We start from the raw sequence: 18,918 nt of genomic DNA on the forward strand, positions 1-18,918 counted from the left end.
GCTGGGATTAGAGGTGTATACCACAACCCCCTGCCAGCGTGGGAACAGTTAAAGTTTTAATTCAACTCCTTAGAATCCTTGCTTTTGTCTTTTTGAGATAGGATTTCACTGTGTAGCTCTAGATGTCCTGAAACTATGTAGATCAGGCCTACTTTCCCTCCTAAATACTAAGATTAAAGGTGTGTGCCACCTTGCCTGGTTTATATTATCAATCTTTAAAACTTTGCCAGTCTACAATCTGGAGAGATGGCTCAACAGTTAAGGTCATTTGCTGCCTTTGTAAACAGCATCATATAGCCAGCTGGTTCACAATTTCCTGTTACACCCAGTTCTGGAGGGATCTCTTTGGGCACCTGGCAGTATTGTGCACCCCACCCCCAGAGCACTCTGGAGACAAGACACTCTTTAGTTCCAGGATAGCCACAGCTACATAGACACCCTGTCTCAAAACAAAACCAAGACCATCCTTACTATTGAGTCAGTTTGTGGGTAATAAAATTTTATGTTCTTGTAGATCTTCAGATGCCTGGTGCTCACCTGTGATCCCATTCAGGGTAGTATTTTCTGAACCCAGAATTTAGGGTATTAGTAACAGCAAGGCCCCTTTTCAAAGAAAGAAAAAAAAATTTAGCGAAGCCTCTTGGATGTGAATTTTTTGGTCCCATAGAAGGGAGTACATGACAGAGGTACAGGTATATGGGCCAGCATTCCAGCCCTTGAAGGAGGGTGAAAATGATGAGAGCAGGTGTGAGATTAACAGTCATGGTCTACCTTGGAAGGGTTAGGTATGTATGTGGGTGTACAGGTGTGTATGGGGGGGTTTTCCAGAAAAGGAGAAGGCACAAAGCAAGATGGATAACACCTGGACTAACACTGAAAATGAAAAACATAACCATGTCCCTTAAAAAGGCAGACAGGGCTGTAGAGATGGCTCAGCGGCTGACAGCACTTTCTGCTCTTCCAGAGGACCTGGGTGTGATTCCAAGCATCCACATGGCAGCTCAAAACTCTACTTCCTGGGCATCTGACATATCCAGGCAAAACACCAATGCACATAAAATAAGTCATTTTAAAAAAAAGGCAGCTGAATGGTGGTGGGTCACCCCCACATTTAAGAGGTCAGAGGCAGGTGATCTCCAGGCTTAAGGTCACCTTGCTTGGTCTACAATGTGAGTTCCAGGACAGCCAGGGCTCTACAGAGAAACCCTATCTTGAAAAACAAAACCATGCTATTAAATGTAGAGGTTTTAAAATTTAGTTCTGAGAGCCATTTGACACCTGTTTTAGTGAGAAACTTAAGGAATGGACCCAACATTTCCCCCCAGTTTCCTGGTTACTCTATGAAGTGTAAGCATTTATCCCTAATGACAGGCAAAGCTGAGGAAGGTATTATCTGCCCCAGCAGCTCTCCCAGAGAACTGTCCCTTTGCATAGTACCTTGGTGTACTGGCAGCAAGATGTGGGCCTCCTGTAGTATGGTTGAAGTCAGAAAGATGTAAAGAGAGAACTCGCCCTAGAGCCATGGGAAAAGGACAGCTTTATGGGTGCTGAGATGAATCAACATGAGCCCTTTGTTTATAAAACCCCCAGGTTTATAAAGGGCCATTTCAGGTGAACCAGGAATTCTTCCAAGTCATTACTCTTTGGAGGAATCTGAAAAGGGGACAATGAATTTGATTTTTGCTCACTCTTTTTTTTTTCCTTGAGAGTGGAACTTATTTTCACGTCTCAACCTCCCAACTGCTAGGATTATAGCCATATGCCACCATGCTTGGCACAATGAATTGATTTTTAAAACAACACTCCAGAGCCTTTGGGGGACTTCTGAGAGCAGAGCCCATGGACTATGCTCCTCAAGGGTAAGAGGGTATCAGAGATGCTTTGTTCTCCCAAACATCCTTGCCTCCTCAGATACCCCTACAATGGTATAGTTCAGAACAGATGAGTGACTCTATGGGGTTTGTTATTTTTAATTCAGAAAAAGAAAGGGAAGGAAAATATTTGAATGTTTAAATAACTATAGAACAAAAGATGTGGATTCTGGGACCTAGCTCTTCTAGAATGGGGATTAATGGTTTAAACAAAACAAAGGGAAGAAGCGGGGAGAAATAAATTATTCTCAATAATACTGTTTGGCGTAATTACTTTGTTTTTCAACTTCTCATCAGAGCAGCTTCTTGAAAGCAGAGATGAGGCAGGCAAGAACAGAGCAACTGGTGCCCTGACTGCAGTTTCCCTGTAGTCCTACTCAGTGTACCCTTTTTCTCCACCCCTGCTGTTGGGACTGGGAAGGAACAGACTCGAGCAAAGTTCTCCATGTATTAATCTTTAGGGGTACTTACTGCCTCATCCCAACCCTCTAATACTCTCCCTGTGGGTGACTGTCCCCCAACCAGGCAGCAACTTGGTAATGTCAACTCATTAAGAATGGGAAATATTTATGTGGACACTGCAGGGAAGAAGGGAGTGCTTTCTGTGGCCTGAGACATTCAACGAAGCCCTTTCTCCCAGTGAACCTCAACCTTTGACCTGGGTCAAGTCATGCAAGCAGCTTCCAGCTGTAACCCCCGATTCTTGACTCACCAGCCCTTCAGGAGCTGGAAAGCGGGTTAGAACAGGCGAGTAAGCAGGGTAAAGATGCGGACAGGAGGAGGCATGCATGGCAGCCACCAATCCGCTCCTCCCCAGCAAAGCTCTGAGCCGTCTTGCAAAGCCTGCAAAGAATTGTCAAGCAATCTTGGTTGGACAGCCATCCCTGGCAGTTTCAGGGTAACTAAAGTATGAGTCCAAAGCAAATCCTACCCCCAAGCAAGAGGCTGCCTGCTCCTCTTTGGGGTGACAAAGAAAAAGTTACATGCACAGGCTGCTGGGCTTTCCTTTCCAACCAGCTGAACAGCGCGCTGCTCTCGCCTCAGAGCTAAAGACATGGCAGCGTGGTGTGAGCGCCAGAGCAGCAGCGTCCCGGTGGTCTCACTTCGTCTCTAAAGCAACCCGTTAGCTGGAGAGGAGGCCCAGGGCCCAAGGACAGACGCTGAGAAGGTGGTGGGGACAGAAGTGAGGGCACACGTGAAAGAAGCACCTTGCATGTGACCCGGTGGAGCTTCCTACCCCTTCCTGACACTAGCGAGGCCCTGGGGAGGGGGTCCACCCAACTGGCGGTGAATACAATCCCCGACGACCCGGGGAGCCACGGGGATGCCCTGGAGAGGGTCTCGCCGCGATCACATTTCTTTGGTGGGCTTCACTCACCCATCCGGGCCTAAACTGGAAACGGGCAGTCCAAGGCGCTCCTGCCCAGCCCCGGAGCGGCCTCTTAAAAGGCGGTAAAGAAACTCTTATCCAAAGCAGGGTGGGGGGAGGGGTTCGAAGCCCGCCGCATCCCAAGGCCATGATTGGTGGAGACGGCGGGGCCGAAAGTTCCTTGAGTCGCATGATTGGCTAAGAAAGAGAAGCCCCGCCCAACTGCAGCACTGATTGGTTGCTGGGGACAGCGCAGTCTGATTGGCGGGCGGCAGCCGGCGCGTGCCCGTCCCAGGTGTAACCGGTCCTGAGGGCGCCCAGGCCGCTCAGTTCCCTCGGTAGACCTCGATTTTGCTGGCCTTGGCCAGCATGTCAATGATGCGGGCTTCGAAATCGGCATCGTGCACACCTGTCTTCCGGAACTCGCCCGCATACCGGTTGTTCTCCCAGTAGTGATGCCAGTTGCCTCTGCTGTCGGCCCCGAACCCATACACGTTCACCTGTAAGGAAGGTGGCAAGAGGGTCACTGGGAGTCGGGGACCCTAGTGGGGGACACGCAGGTCTGGCTTAAGGACACTGACTCAGAGGGGACTGCTGTCTCTTTTATTTCTCATCTGTGTTTTCCTATGTGGCCCAGGTTGGCCTCAAAACGGCCCTCCCGTCTCAGCCTCTCCAAGCGCCACCCGTGACTCGGCTATAAATTTGCCTTTTTGCTGTTGTTGGTGGTTTCATTTGTTTTTAATGTGCATTTGTGATTTGCCTGCACATATAGCTGTGTGAGGATGTTGGATCCTGGAACTGGAATTATAGACAGTTGTGAGCCAGTACATAGGTACTGGGAATTGAACCCAGGTCCTTTGGGAAAGCAGCCATCTCTCCAGCCCAAAATTTACTTTCTTAATGAAGTAATTTTCGTAGTAAAGTTTAAACAGTAATAACAATTGGGAAATGCAAATATATTGTTTATAGGACAGATATGAAAAAACCTTATCCACAAGATTTCTGTCTAAAAAATCTACTTCCCCTAGGACCACTGCTAAGATGGGGAAAGGCCTGTTTCCTCTGTTCATGGGTTCTGCCACTTCCCCTGTAGTCTAGTGATACTGCCTACCTCATCACACACATGGAGCGCAAAGAAGAGCACCAGCATTCCTGTGGAAGGGTACCGTCCATGATGCTCAGTCCACCTGTCATGGATGTACTTGAAGAAGGCTGGGTTGTAGATCTGGACCTGCAAGGAGAATAAGGGCACATGAAGAGTTTGGAGGCCTAGAGATTTGGGCCAGGCTCTGAACAGCTTCTAGCACTTTCTCAGTAGATCGACACCAAGGTTTTTCTAGGTTCTTGTGGCCAGCGCTGGGGTCAGGTGTTCCAGCAGAGGTGGATTTTGATGGTCTTGGAAGGGCACCGTGCCACTCCTGAGCTACAGGACTAGGCAGACCTTAAATAAACCAGCACAACTTCCATGATGGTGAGGGTCAAAAGAACAGGAGGAAGGGAAGTTACCTTTTCTTTATCCACACGAAGGAAAGACTTCACCGGAGCATAGGTGCTGCAAGAAGACAGAAAAAAATTCTAGACTGATGTTTTTCTTTTTTCTTTATCGAGACAGAGACAGGGTTTCTCTGTGTAACCTTGGCTGTCCTGGGCTTGCTTTGTAGACCAGGCTGGCCTCAAAATCACAGAGATCCGCCTGTCTCTGCCTCCCTGAGTGCTGGGATTACAGGCGTGTGCCACCGCACCCAGCTAACCTATTTTCATTGCATGCTCGTCACTGCAAGACCTTGATCAGAAACCTTCAGTGGCTTTCTGGATACAATTGTTGTGTTTTAGTCAAGCCTAAGTACCTCCAGGATCAACCTTTCTTCCTTCCCCAAGATGCCTGCTGGGGGAACTCTACATTTGGATAGCTGAACATGTAACACTCATCATGTGTGCTATGTCATGTGTTTTATGTCAGTTTGACCCAAGTTTGACACAAGCATGACACAGTCTAAGGGGCAGAAACCTCAACTGAGAAAATGTCTCCAGATGCGGCTGTAGGCAAGCTTGTAGGGCATTTTCTTAGTGATTGATGGAGGAGGGCCCCGCCCACTGTGGGTGGAGCCACCCCTGGGCTGGCGTCCCTGGTTCCATAAGAAAGCAGGCTGAGGGCTGGAGAGATGGCTCAGAGGTTAAGAGTGCTGGCTGTTCTTCCTAAAGGTCCTGAGTTCAATTCCCAGCGACTGCATGGTGGCTCACAACCATGTAAAATAAGATCTGGTGCCCTCTTCTGGATTGTAGGCATACATGCAGGAGAATACTATAAATAAATAAATCTTAAAAAAAAAAAAAAAAAAAAGGCAGGCTCAGCAAGCCAAAAGGAGCAAGGCAGTATTAAACCCTTCAGCCATCTCATTATCTTAAAAAAAAATTTAGTTTCAGTTTTTGTATTTTATGTGCATTAGTGCTTTGTATGTATATCTGTGTGAGGGTATCAGATCTTGGAGTTACAGATAGTTGTGAGCTGCCATGTGGGTGCTGGGAATTGAACCTGGGTCCTCTGGAAGAGAAGTCAGTGCTCTTAACTGCTGAGCCATCTCTCCAGTCCTTTAGTTATATTTTTAATGTGTATGTCTACACATACGTATGTACACTAGTGGTTTAGCATTTGCCTAATATATTCAAGGTCCTGGGCTTGATCCCCAGCACCACAAATAAAGTAATATAAATTGTCATATGACTAAAGAAAAAAAAAAAGGTGGTGACAACAGCCAATAAGTGAAAACAATCTATATAGCCACATTGATGAGAGAAAAGAGCCCCATAATCCAGAGCTGCCTCCTGGAGAGAACGGGTCCAAGGCTTTTGCCACTAGTGTACTGAGTAGCACTAAGGCGGAAGAGACAAAGCAGAGCTGTGCCTTCAGCTTCCCCATTTGAGCCCTCCTCTCCTCATTAACTCAATCAGAGGAGATTCTGAATTCGGAGAAGAGCCCTTCCTGTCACCCATACTCCACCCGGCCAGCAGGCTTACAATCGGATCTGTCCTGTGGAGAGGGCGCTGGCGATCCACATTAGGTCCAGGGCCTTGAAGGGTACCAACACGAAGCTGACGTTGGCAGGCAGGTTCTTGGCACTCTCGGGGTACATGAAATGGTGGGTGGTTCGGCTGCCAACATCCTTCTCAAAGCCCACAGTCGGTGCCTGATTCATCCTGGAGAACAGAAGCGGGTGATACGAGACAGGAACGACCGTGGAAAGTGGTGCATGTGTTTTAACCTGGCCCTCGCCAAAAATGAAAACGGAAGCTGGACATGACGGCGCATCGTTCTAGCACTCAAGAAGCTGAGGCAGGAGGATTGCCACACAATTGAGGCCATCCTGAGCTGCAGAGTGACACCTGTCTCGAGAAAAATAATTCTTTTAAATGATGAACAGTTTGACTCAGCAATGGTTGCTTAAGATAAGACTATTCCATTAATCAAAGAACTGGTCAGTACAATTTGTATATTCATCAACTCAACACCAGAATGGAGTAAATTTTACATGCTGGTAACAAACCCAACAATATTCAGTGAAACATCCAAGGGGTGGAAAATACCCTGATTCCTTTGTTGTTTTTTGTGTGTTTGTATGTTTGAGACAGGATCTCATATAGACCAGACTGGCCTTAAATTTGCTAAGTACCTAAAGCTGGCCTTGAACTCCTGACCTCCTGCTTCTACCTCCCAAGTGCTAGGATTACAGATGTGGATCCCTATGTAAATGCAAGCCTCCCATGTTGGTAAACACCTTACATCGCAGGTGAAATGGATCTAAGCCTGAGCCTGCTGGTCTTGTTCTCTGCTGTTATGAAGGCGTTTCTGTCGTCCAAGGACGGAGCACCACAGTAGGGCGACCATGAGCTCTACTCCGTCACTATGGCACAGGGACTCAGGATGGAGAAACGGTCTCATGTGCCTCCCTAGCTTTCACGCCAGCTCTATGAAACCAGCACAAATGTCCCATCAGAGTGGCTGGCACCATCATTTGGGCTGGTGTAGACTTCCTGTGCCACAGGGCACCTTTGCTGTTTTCCTCCTGCTCCTCTCCCAGTACCAGAAGTGTCAGAGGAGGTAGGGGAAAGATCTCAGTTGCCTGTGGATGGAAAAGGCAAGAAGGACACCAAAGAATTCGGCTGGTGACACTGGGCTGAAGGACCTAAGAAACAAACTTCATCATTTGTCACTGTTGCTTTTGTTTTTTTTTTGTTTTGTTTTGTTTTTGTTTTTGTTTTTGTTTTTTTTGCGACTAGGTTTCTGTGGGTAGCCCTGGCTGTCCTGGAACTGACTTTGTAGACCAGGCTAGCCTCAAACTCAGAGATCCACCTGCCTCTGCCACCCAAGTGCTGGGTTTAAAGATAAGCAACACCACCACCCTGCTGCAAACGTCATTGTACCAGAGACTGATAGACCAAGCCCTGAAGATCAAAGGGCTGTTACCATCCAGTTTTAGGCGAAAATGTATGAAAGGAGGACTATTTGAGAAGAGGAAGCAGACAAAGGAAAGAGGGACATGAGAAGGCAATGGTAGGTGACTGTGATCAAAATAAATGATATACACATACAAAAAGATAATGAAGCCCATTATGAAAGGCTAGGGTTGCCCCAGGCTGGCTTCTACTGGCCTACTGCTTGCTTTCTCCAATGTACAGCAGCCAGAGTCTAGTGCCAGGCAAGAAGTCTCTCACTAGGCCTGGCGGTGGGACAGTCCGCTTCCCACTCCTGTGCTTCCTTCCCCTTTTACCCCCTCCAGACCCCAGACAGCAAGTGCCTGGAATAAAGGTCCAAAATGAAGTCCAAGACCATGTTTCACAGCCTCCACAGGAATGAGAAGAATGTATCATTCTTCTGGAGGCTCTGACTCATTCTAGATAAGCCAGGTCCTGAAAAGGAGCCAGAGGATGACACAGATCTCTGGGACACAGAGCCAGGCATCCCAGAAACCTATCGGTTCCTAGCTGCCTCCAGCAGCCAAAGCAATGCTGGGCAGGGTGAACTACACTTCCCTTGGGGCACAGTGTTGGCCTCACTCATGTTTGCATCATGCCTTCTATCACCAGACCATGCTAGGAGCTGAATGTATCTCCCCACTAGAAGAGGCGAGAAATGCTCAGTTCCACCTGGGGTCATCAGCTGAGTGACCAGAGAATTTACGGGAACAGAAAAGCTGGAGGCGAGAGGACAGAGAGGAAGGTACAGCTATATTTCACTGCTCTCCCTGACTCTGGGATAGAAGACTCCCCTTCTCATTCCAAATCAAGAGAGGTCTGCAGGCAGCTGCCACTACTGCCATCTTGGCTCTTTATACAGACCACATACAGACAACTACCATTTGGGTCACCCCATCTACAAAGCAATTCCAGGGCCCACTCCAAACACTGTTCCTTGATCCTGCCTCATGGGAAGGAGAAGCTGCGGCAGTGCCTGCAGCTAGGACTCCACCTGTAAGAAGCAGCCACAGCTTTTGCTGCAGGCTTTGACCTCTGGGGCTTCCCAATCATCACCAAGGAACCAACGACAGAGCTGGCCAGAGGAGCAGGTACTCGGGCATCTGAGAGTTTCCTTGGGCCTTCTGAGGTCCCCAGGGTTGAAGAGAAGCAATGGAAGCATCACTCCTTAATCTCAATAGTTTTCACCAGCTTCCAGCTTCCTTCCCTTTAAAGTGCCAGCAACTGGAAGATGAGGATAATTCAGGTGGCTCTGGAGTTCTAGGTGCAAGTCAGTATTCTGTTTCTCCATCCATCACTATCTCTCATCATGAGGAAGATCTTGCAAAAAATGTGGAAAGCCTCAGAGACATAGTGCTGTGTTGGTGTTGCTATGGAGACAGCAACAGTTCCTAAGACAAAGGCCTTCTGCCTCCCGGGAAATCTAGTCTTTCTGCAATGCTCACCTCAGGAGATGTTGAGTAAAAGACCTGGCGTTTTCAGTATTTTATTTATTTATTTATTCATTTATTTCTGTGTGTGTGTGTGTGTGTGTGTGTGTGTGTGCCGCACACACATGCGCACACACACACATCAGTGTGCAGTCACCTGTGGAGATGAAGCTAGAAATTGACAGTGGGAGTCTTCCTCTCTTTCTTTTCGTTTTATTTATTTGTGTGTCCTTGTTTGTGTGTTGGTGGCCACATGCCAAGGTACACTGGTACACACATGGAGGTCAGAGGACAGAGTCTGGGTGCCAGTCCTCACCTTTTTACTGAGGCAGGATCTCCTTGCCAACTGTGCCGGCGAGGGTAACGAGTGTTGGAGCTTCTGGAGAATGTCCTGTCTTTGCCTCTCTGGACCTACACGGGAGCACTGGAACTAAAGAAGCCAGTGCTGCAGCATCTGGCTTTCTTATGGGCTCTGAGAATCCAAACTCAGGTTATCGGGGTTGTTCAGCAGCACCGTATCTACTGAGCCATCCTCCCAAGCCCCACCCTCATTTTTTAAGAGAGTTGTTGTTGTTTTTGTTTTTCATTTTTTCCCTGAACCTAGAGCTCACCATTTTTGGCTGGACTGGCTGATCAGCAAGCCTCCAGAATCTACTAGTCTTCATACCAGCTTTACTGGGATGCAGGTGCTGGCCACACACCCAGCTTTTACAAGGTATAAATGCACTACAGCCTGGTTCTCAGGCTTGCACAGCAAGCACTTTAACAATCTGAACCATCTCCCTAAACCTCTTTACTTATCTCTGAGACAGGGAGGGCCTTGTGTATCCCAGGTTGGCTTTGAACAATAAGTAATGGAAGATGAACTTGAACTTGTCCTCCTACCTCTGTACAGGTATGTGTCACTATGCTGGGGATCAAACTCAGAGCACTGTACATCCTAGGCAAGCACCAACTGTACAATATCTCCAGCATGAGGTTTTGTGTTCTTTTTTTTCTGAGACAGGGTATCACTATGTAGCCATGGCTGATTTCAAACCATATCAGAGATTCACCCATATCTGTCTTCTGAGTGTTGGGATTAATGGTGTGGGCTACTGTGCCTGATTTTGAGATGGGGTTTTTTTTGTTTGTTTTGTTTGTTTGTTTGTTTTAAGCCAGCAACTTACTATGGCAGCCCAGGCTGTACCTGAACTTGGGATCTTTCAGCCTTAGCTTCCAGAGAGCTAAGATAAAAATGCATGAATGTGTGTGACTATGCCCACCTCACCCTCTCTTAAAGAGAAGCTGATTTAGTGTACTGCAAGGACAGCAGACTGGGCAGTAACAGGAACACCTCCTGCCACCAGGTGGTGGTGACACTCTCCTTTAATCCCAGCACTTGGGCAGCAGATGCAGGTGATCTCTGGACTCAAGGCCAGCCTGATCTACAGAGTTCCAGGACAGCCAGAGAGCCAGGGCTACACAGAGAAACTCTGTCTCTAACAACATAATAAATATATGTGCATATGTGTGTGCATATACAGGTATGTATATGTAACAACTACGTCCCATGCCCAAGGAGGTCAGAAGAGAGGATTAGACCCCGTGGAACTGCAGTAGGATGACTTTCAGCTGCCAGGTAGGTGTTGGGAACCAGACTCCGGTCCTCTGCAAGTGCTCTTAACCACTGAGCAACACTTCCCGCTCCCAAGATTTATATTTTGAACACTTCCTTCACACTCAAACGCGAAAAACTGGGGCAAGACCAAGACTATCAACTGAAGCCTCTGGGTGCTGCGTCCCTTGGCACACTGGGCAACTGGCACTCGTACCCTGACAGAAAAGACCAAAGAGGACTGGCAAGATGGTTCGGTGGGTCAAAGAGCTTGCCTCCAAGCCTGAAAATCGGAGTCTAATTTGTGGCACCCATGTGGTGAAGGGACTTGTACCAGCTGTCCCGATACCCCAAAACTAAATAAACTTAAAAACAAAACAAAACCAAAAACCAAAGAGACAAGCATGCGTCATGGATTGTCTTCCCGTCCCCGTGCCTGGTTCCGTGAGAGCTCACCTCATGATAAAGTTGTGGCTGTCCACTTCCTGCCCATAGCCAGAGCCCCGGAGGTTGCCTGAGTTCCCCACCACAGCACAGCGCCGGCACTGTTGGGGGTCCCGGAAGCGGTAGGGGTTCTCACCCGGCACGATCTGGAACAGCTTCTCCAGCACCTCGTTGGTGTTGTGCGACTTGAATTGGGGTTGCAGCATCTGGGCAGGGGAGATGGCTGTGAGAACGGAGAGACTCTCACCCCTTTAAACCTCCCCTCCAGTCAGGGCCACACAGACCTCCTTGCCCAGGGCTGTCTGGGAGCCCCTCCCCAAGCACGGAGGAACTCCTCTCTCCACAGTAGCAAAGTCTTGATTCCTAGTCACTGTCACTATTGAGAGCCCAGTGCCCAGTGCTCTGCCAGTTGTGGGCTCCTCCGATGCTCCATAGAGGCTGGGGGGTGGGGTGGAGGGAAGGTATCAAAGTGCCATCTGAGGCACTTTGGAGGGTCCTTCAGGGATATTTCCAATCTGTCCCCAAGGGGCCACCTGGGGACTCGTCTATAGCCATGATGACCTTCTGTGGATCCGAGGGAGGTACAGGAGTTCTTTCAAAGCCAGATGGCTGGAATAAAACTGTTCCCTCTGCCTCTTATCAAGGGCTGGAATTCAAACTGCTAATGATCAACAAATACTCCATGCAACTGAGGCTAGGCTTGACCTCCGAACCCTTCTGTTTCCCCCTCCTAAGTATTGTGTTTTGCCAGAGACAGGGTTTTCAGTGTGTAGTCCAGTCCAGGCCGGTTTTGAGTTTGCTATGTAATACTGGCTGGCCCTGAACACTCCGTGTTCATCTTGCCTCAGCCTCCTGAGAGCTGGGATTGTAGATATATACCACCATAGCCTGTCTCGTTCAGTGCTCAGTGGGGCCAGGCAGGAGACACACAGGAGCAAAGGCGGTGGGGTGCACAGCAAACAAAAGACCACACGCCTACAATCAATCAATCAATCAATAAAGGAAATCCATGCGTCACTGAGATGTCTCAGGAGGTGAAGGCATTTGCTGCCATGTCTGATGACCGCCACACATGTGATATGACATGCGCGCACACACACACACACATACATACACACACAGAGGAGAGACAGAGAGAGAGAATAAGTTTAAAAATTTTTTTTCAAAGAACTTTAATCCCAACACTTGGGAGGCAAAGGCAGGCAGATCTCTGAGTTTGAGTCCAGTCTGTTCTATAGATTGAGTTCCAGGACAGCCAGGGCTACACAGAGAAACCCTGTCTGAAAAACCAAAATAAAATAAAGTTTTTTGTTTTTTTTTTTTTCTTCAAAGAAAAACCAACCAACTGTTGCCACACGGGAAAATTTCCAGGAGAAACTAAAAATATAGATTTCATGTGAAACCTTCTGAATTTTAAATGTTGGTAATAGAAGTATTTTTAAAAACAGCAGGCTGGACTTCTTCCACAATACAGGGCCACCAATTGGTAATATTGAAACTGACACTTCAACATGTCATAGACTCATCTGGGTGGTGGTGGCACACGCCTTTAATCCCAGCACTTGGGAGGCAGAGGCAGGAGGATCTCTTCAAGTTTAGGGCCAGCCTCATCTATAGAGCAAGTTCCAGGACAGCCACAACTACACAAAGACAGCCAGGATTACACAAAGAAACCCAGTCTCAAAAAAAAAGAGAACAAAAAATGCCACCGACTCTCAGGACGCTGAGGCTGAGGATCCCAGGTCTGAGGCAGCCTGAAATACATAACGAAAGCCTAAGCAATGCCAGGTATGGTGGCCCACACCCTTACTCTCCACGCATGGAAGGTAAAGACAGGCGGATCTCTGTGAATTCAAAGTTGGTCTGGTCCACACCGTGCGTTCCAGGCCAGTCAGGGCTATAGAAGACCCCGTCTCAAAACAAAACAAAAAGCCAAGTGGAGTGGTGTGCGCAATCCCAACACTCAAGATTCTGAGGAAAGAGAATCGCCACAAACACAACGGCAGCCTGTTCCACATCACACAATCCAGGCCGAACTGTGGTTGTTTCAAAAAAGAAACAAAGCAAAACACTGGGCAGTGGTGGTGCCTTTAATACCAGCACTTGAGAGGCAGAGGCAGGCAATCTTTGAGTTCGAGGCCAGCCTGGTCTACAGAGAAGAAAGAGAGGGAGGGAGGGAAAGAGGGAGGGAGGGAAGGAGGAAGGAAGGAAGGAAGGAAGGAAGGAAGGAAGGAAGGAAGGAAGGAAGCCTGTGGGCAGAGAGCAGAGAGAATAAGCTCTGGATTGAGGTACTTGACTAGCACCCAGGCCCTCTCTTTGACATCAGCAATAACAGCATTGCTGTAGACTAAGCTATCGTAGCCCCATGAGTTTCTGGACAAGCAGGAGCCGCTCAGGGAACCAGAGACGGTTCTGGGGCAGAAGCCTGGTTCTGTGACAAGAACTCCCAACTTTATGACAAAAAGCGGTGGCTATGGGGAACAGGAAGATGTATGGGTTGAGCAACACAGTGCCTAGACAGCCTCCGAGTTCCCTTCCTGTGATCGGAGGCCTGTCTTGTCCCCTGGGAATCCAAATCTGCTCAGAGGTCTGGCTCTATGAGGCGACTGCTCAGACTAAGATGGCAGGCAGGCACAGGGCACTTTCTGAATCTTGATTTTCTCTATTAAACAAAGACTGTAGCTGTGACTGACAAGCAGGAGTCGGCTACAAGAAGGGCCCATGGGGCTCCTCCTGACCCCTGCTCCACAGACACTGGTTTTGGAGAACTCTTAACAGTCTGGGCCAATAAATAGGTTCTGGATAGCTGTCTGGATAAATGAGTATGTCCTCACATTCATGAAAAAATAAAAGGAGAGTCATCAAAAAAATAAAAAATAAAAATAAATAAATAAATAAATAAATAAATAAATAAAGGAGAGTCATCTTGCTTCCATGCTGGCTGAACATGGATCAGGAACTGCCTCTCCATGCCAAGGAAAGCAGGCAGCCTACAGGCTCCATTCTTGGCCCAGGAGGCAACCAGATGGCCCTGTAGATCCTGGGAAGTGATACTCTAGAGATGACAGGGGCAGGGTGGAGGACATGGAAAGCAAAAAGGCTGTGGGACCTAGGAAAACAGGGGTGGACCTGTTACAGGTCCTTCTGCTGAGGTTTACAATGTTCTCTCCCAAGTCAGAGCAATCTTTTCCAGCAACTATAAAGAACCAAGAAGGGCTCTTGAAGTGTTTGTAATTACACTGAGCCAACATTTACCAATTGGGATATTTAGTCTTAAAATCCATTATTTCTGGGCTGGAGGGGGGTACTCAATAAAAAGTACCTGTCATGCAAGCAAGGAGGACCTTAGCTCAAACCCCCAGCACCTATGTAAAAGCCAGATGGGCATGGCGGTGGTGGCACACACCTTTAATCCCAGCACTCAGGGAGGCAAAGGCAGGCAGATCTCTGAGTTCGAGGCCAGCCTGGTCTATACAGTGAGCTCCAGGACTGCCAAGACCTCATAGAGAAAATGCTGTCTTGGAAAGAGAGAGAGAGAGGAGAGAGAGAGAGAGAGAGAGAGAGAGAGAGAGAGAGAGATGGGTAGTGCATTTCTGTAACCTGGTGCCGGTGGTATGAAGATGGGCAGATGTCTGGAATCTCACTGGTCAGCCAACCCAGCCAAATCATCGACCTCTAGATTCAGTGAGACCCCACCTCACAAGTAAGGTGAAATGAACAGTGCAGTGGTGGCACACACCTTTAATCTGGCACTTGGGAGGCAGAAGCAGGCTGACCTTTGTGAGTTGGAGGCCAGCCTGGATCAACAGAGTAAGTTCCAGGACAAAAAAAAAAGCAAACACACACACAAAGGTGGACAGCAACTGAGTCAGATACTCTACAACTCTGGCTTCCATAAGCATAATTCTGCATATACACACACACTCATACACACAAATGCGCAGCACATACAGGAGATGGTTCAGCCAATAAGAACACGGGCTGCTCTTCCAGAGGCCCTGGGTTCAATTTCTAGCACCCATCGTGGCTCACAACCATCTGTAACTCCAATTTCAGACGATCCAAAGCCCTCTTCTGGGGCAGGTACAGAAATACACGCACACAGAACATTCATTCACATACTAAAATAGAAACGTTTTCAAAAGCATGCATATATACTGTGCACACAGACCCGGGCTCCTGGAGTCTGTCCGCTACGAGGCCGGAGGATGGCAGGCGAGACGTGAGGAGAGGTGCTCACCGCATAAGCCTGGCAATCTGAGTTCAGTCTGTGGAACCCACATAGAGGAAGAAGCAAGTGCCAATGCCTCAAAGCGGCATCTGATCTCCACATGTGCAGCACCTGCACATCCCCCACTACGTCACGCGTGCACACGTACACACATGCGCACGCGCCTAATAAGAATAATTTTGGAAAAATAAGAAGTTGGAGGGAGTAGCATATGGCGCTTGCTGCAGCTGTGGGCTGGCTACCTGCTGCCTAAGAGGCACCCCTTCATCTATGGCATGGCCTTCAGGTCCCGACTTTATCACTTGGACTGCTGTGGTCGCCTGTGCTGTCTACCTAGGCCAACGGCATTTAGGGGAGGGGCTCTACACTGGACTCGTACAAGCGCAACTGCAGTTCTCTCTTCCTTCCGAGCCAAAGCTCATCCTGCCTGTCGGCAATCTGTGATCCAGGCCTACGGCTCGGAACAGACGGGCTTCCTGCTCTGACAGGGCACTGGGAGTCATAGGACAGACAGCCTGGGTCCAGAAGGGGGCTGTCAGAGTGGCTCCAAAACAAAGAGGACCAGCTCTGGAAAGCAGGCAGCGAAAGGGAAGCGGGAGGGCCCCCGGTTCTTACCATCCACCACCTCTGGACATCCGGGGGGAGGTTCATGTTCTCTCTGGTCCAGACAGGCGAGATGTTACTGTCAAAGTGGCTGTCAAACCAGTCAGAGGCGCCGGCATCGCCCATGCAGCGACTGCAGGCACAGCTCTTCCCCGAGAGCCCCTCCTTGCCGAGGCGCTGTAGTCCCGAATAGCCCGGCACCAGCTTCACTGGGTGTGTGCCGCCCAGGGCCCCTGAGGAGTCCAGGTAGGGCAGGGTAGCCATGGTGTGGTGTGAGTAGGTGAAGAGCAGGGACATGATGAACACCAGCAGGAAGGCCATGGAGAGGAACCACACCCGGAGGGAGCACTTCATGGTGCTGGCCACAGGGCAGCTGTCACCGTGGCCAATCCTTTCCCAGCCCACGATGGGGCCAGCCACGGCGCAGCCTGCTCGCTTTGGCAGCACGTGGAAAGGGCATAGGGGCACGAGGTGTGGCAGGGGAATCTTGCCACACCCTCCCTCGGTAAAAGGAGAAAGAACGTCCACAGGAAGAGCCCCCCTCCCTCCCCCCGTCCCTGAGCCACTGGAGCCTCTATTTAGGGCTTCATTGGGTCTCTCAGTCACTAGCTGGGCCACAAAGGCTCTGCTTCTCCTGCGACCCTGACAAGGCAGAGGTCAGTCCATTCCAGCCCTCTAGTCCCTTGTGAGTGCTGGCTGCCAGCTCCGGGAACCCCCCTCTTTGGCGGCTTGAAAAGGTCCAGTCTGGAGCAGTCGGGGTCCTTGTGGCTCATGAGCAGACGCTGAGGCAGCCCCTCCTCCCCCGCAGTGGGGAAGCCCTGGAACTCTGATCACAGCAGAGAGAGCACACGGGCTTCAGGAGGCCTGCATTCCATGTGCCAGACCTCTCCACACTTGTAGGCCCTCCTGACCCAAACTCCTTGGCCAGGGGAAAGGAGCCTGACCCGAGACCAGAGAGAAAACCAGTAATCTTCATGGACGTCAGGAAACTGCTGCAAAGATCAAGACCTTCCTCTCCGTAGCTTCCGGTCTGCTGCTTCCCATCGGAGGTGCTGGTCCTTTCTCCTGGGGATTGCAGACCCAGCTGCAGTTACAGAGGAGTTCACCAACCTACTCCTGCTGTGGGGTCCTCGGGAGCCATGTGGGTCAGCAGAGCTTGTGTGGCGTTCCTCCCCAGGGCTCCAGACTCCTTCCTGGGACTGCTGGCCACGGCAGCGCAGCTGTCTTGCCCAATCCTGCTTCTGGGGTGACTCTGTCCTGCCCTTGGCTTCTGCCAGCAGTAATCCCCTGGCAGGCTCTTCCTCACCTGTCAGGAGCACAGCATGACCCTGAAATTCAGAGAGGAAAAAGAACATGCAGATAGACAGCAGGAACACACACACATGCGTTCTCTCTCTCTCTCTTATACACACACACACACACACACACACACACACACACCGCCCGTAGCCTCAAAGGGGACAAAGCCAGCAGTAGAAGAAATGTCCCTTAACAAATGGGTAGACAATAGAAAGGGCTCTCTCCTACAACCATACACAGGGAGCAACACTCTGCCTAACTCCCGGCTTGGGGTCTGAGTTAGCACAGGACCTTCACTGTTTAGCCTAAGAATAAACAAATAAGCTAATTTCCCCTGGGCCTGATGGCAAGGTTTTCTGACTCCAGCTTTGGGTAGTTACTCTGAGGAGAAACTGGCCCAGAGAAGCTCCCAAGATCTGAGGATAATGGCAGCCCCCACAGAGTACTCTCAGGAACTTCTAGTGCCCATGGGAGGCTGGCAGGAACTTGTTCCTGATCTCTCAGGTGTGGATTTTACAGGCAACATTTCTGATTGGTTCAGTGAACCGTGAACAATCCTTCCGCTCTGCTGTACAGGAAAAACATGTCAGGAGATAGGGGCTTCTGGCCTTGGAACAACCACCAACCAGCCCTCTGGCCAGGTACCTACATCTACATACTGAGGACAAAATGAATTCTAAGAGTCCTGTTAGCCCCAGCAGCCAGAGGCCCCATGCTGTCCCAGCAGACACTTGCAGAGCTGTTTGAGTGCTAGCCTGAGGGAAATGAGCTTAAATCCATGCTATGGCCATCTCTTAAACCATCTCTTTAAATCTAGCCAGCCAGAGTTAGGTTTTGACATGACCCCTGGCTCTTCCTTGTTGAAAGCTCCAGCCAGACATTCTAGGGTTCTCTGGCTGCTGCAGCAGTGGTAGGCAAAGTCTTAAGATCTGTGTTTTTTTGGAAGGAGAGAGGGAGAGAGGGAGGGAGGGAGGGAGGGAGGGAGGGAGGGAGGGAGGGAGGGAAGGAGGGAGGGAAAAGAAAAGGCAGCCAGGACAGCAGCCTGCAAGCCCAGGAGGAAGCCACAGGAAGATAAGGAGCTGAGGGCTCTTCAGTAGTGAATCTGAGGCCAGCTGGGGGGCTACAAGAGATCCGAGACTCTGTCTCAAAGTACAAACAAAAACCAAGAGAACCAGCAAGATGTTTCAGTGAGTAAAGTGCTTGCACAAACCTGACAGCCTTTGCCCAATCCCTGGAACCCACCTGGAAGACAGAATTGTCTCTACAAAGCTGTCTCCAGCTGATGGCATTTGAGTCCTCATGTATCCCCACAACCCCCATCACATACACAAGGATCAATTAAAAGGGGCAGCTAGAGAGATGGCTCAGTGGTTAATAATACTGGATGCTTCTCCAGAAAACCAGGGTCCAGGTCCTACCAGCCACAGGGCAGCTCACAATCATCTGTAACTCCATTTCTAGAGGATCCGTTACCCACTTCTGGCCTCCTGGGGCACCTAGCATGCACAGATGTACAGCCATCCATGTGGACAAAAACACCCATACACAGAAACTATAAATAAATACATACTTAAAAAAGGAAAACAAGGGGGCTGGAGAGATGC

General features: G+C 49.4%; 1 protein-coding gene across 2 annotated transcripts in view; it reads right to left on the reverse strand.

The window, feature by feature from the left end:
- Positions 1–1,954: 1,954 nt before the first annotated feature.
- St3gal2 (ST3 beta-galactoside alpha-2,3-sialyltransferase 2) overlaps positions 1,955–18,918 on the reverse strand; it is a 49,842-nt gene continuing 32,878 nt past the window's right edge. For both annotated transcript variants that reach the window (XM_021632530.2, XM_021632531.2), the window contains 6 exons: positions 16,028–17,343; positions 11,194–11,387; positions 6,256–6,435; positions 4,747–4,792; positions 4,352–4,471; positions 1,955–3,740 (listed from right to left, as the gene is read on the reverse strand). In XM_021632530.2, the coding sequence (XP_021488205.1) occupies positions 3,567–3,740; positions 4,352–4,471; positions 4,747–4,792; positions 6,256–6,435; positions 11,194–11,387; positions 16,028–16,369 (1,056 nt within the window). In that variant the 5' untranslated portion in view covers positions 16,370–17,343 and the 3' untranslated portion in view covers positions 1,955–3,566. The remainder of the gene's footprint in view (positions 3,741–4,351; positions 4,472–4,746; positions 4,793–6,255; positions 6,436–11,193; positions 11,388–16,027; positions 17,344–18,918) is intronic.

The sequence above is a fragment of the Meriones unguiculatus genome, chromosome 10 (assembly GCF_030254825.1).
Source record: "Meriones unguiculatus strain TT.TT164.6M chromosome 10, Bangor_MerUng_6.1, whole genome shotgun sequence".
In the NCBI taxonomy this organism is placed as follows: Eukaryota; Metazoa; Chordata; class Mammalia; order Rodentia; family Muridae; genus Meriones; species Meriones unguiculatus.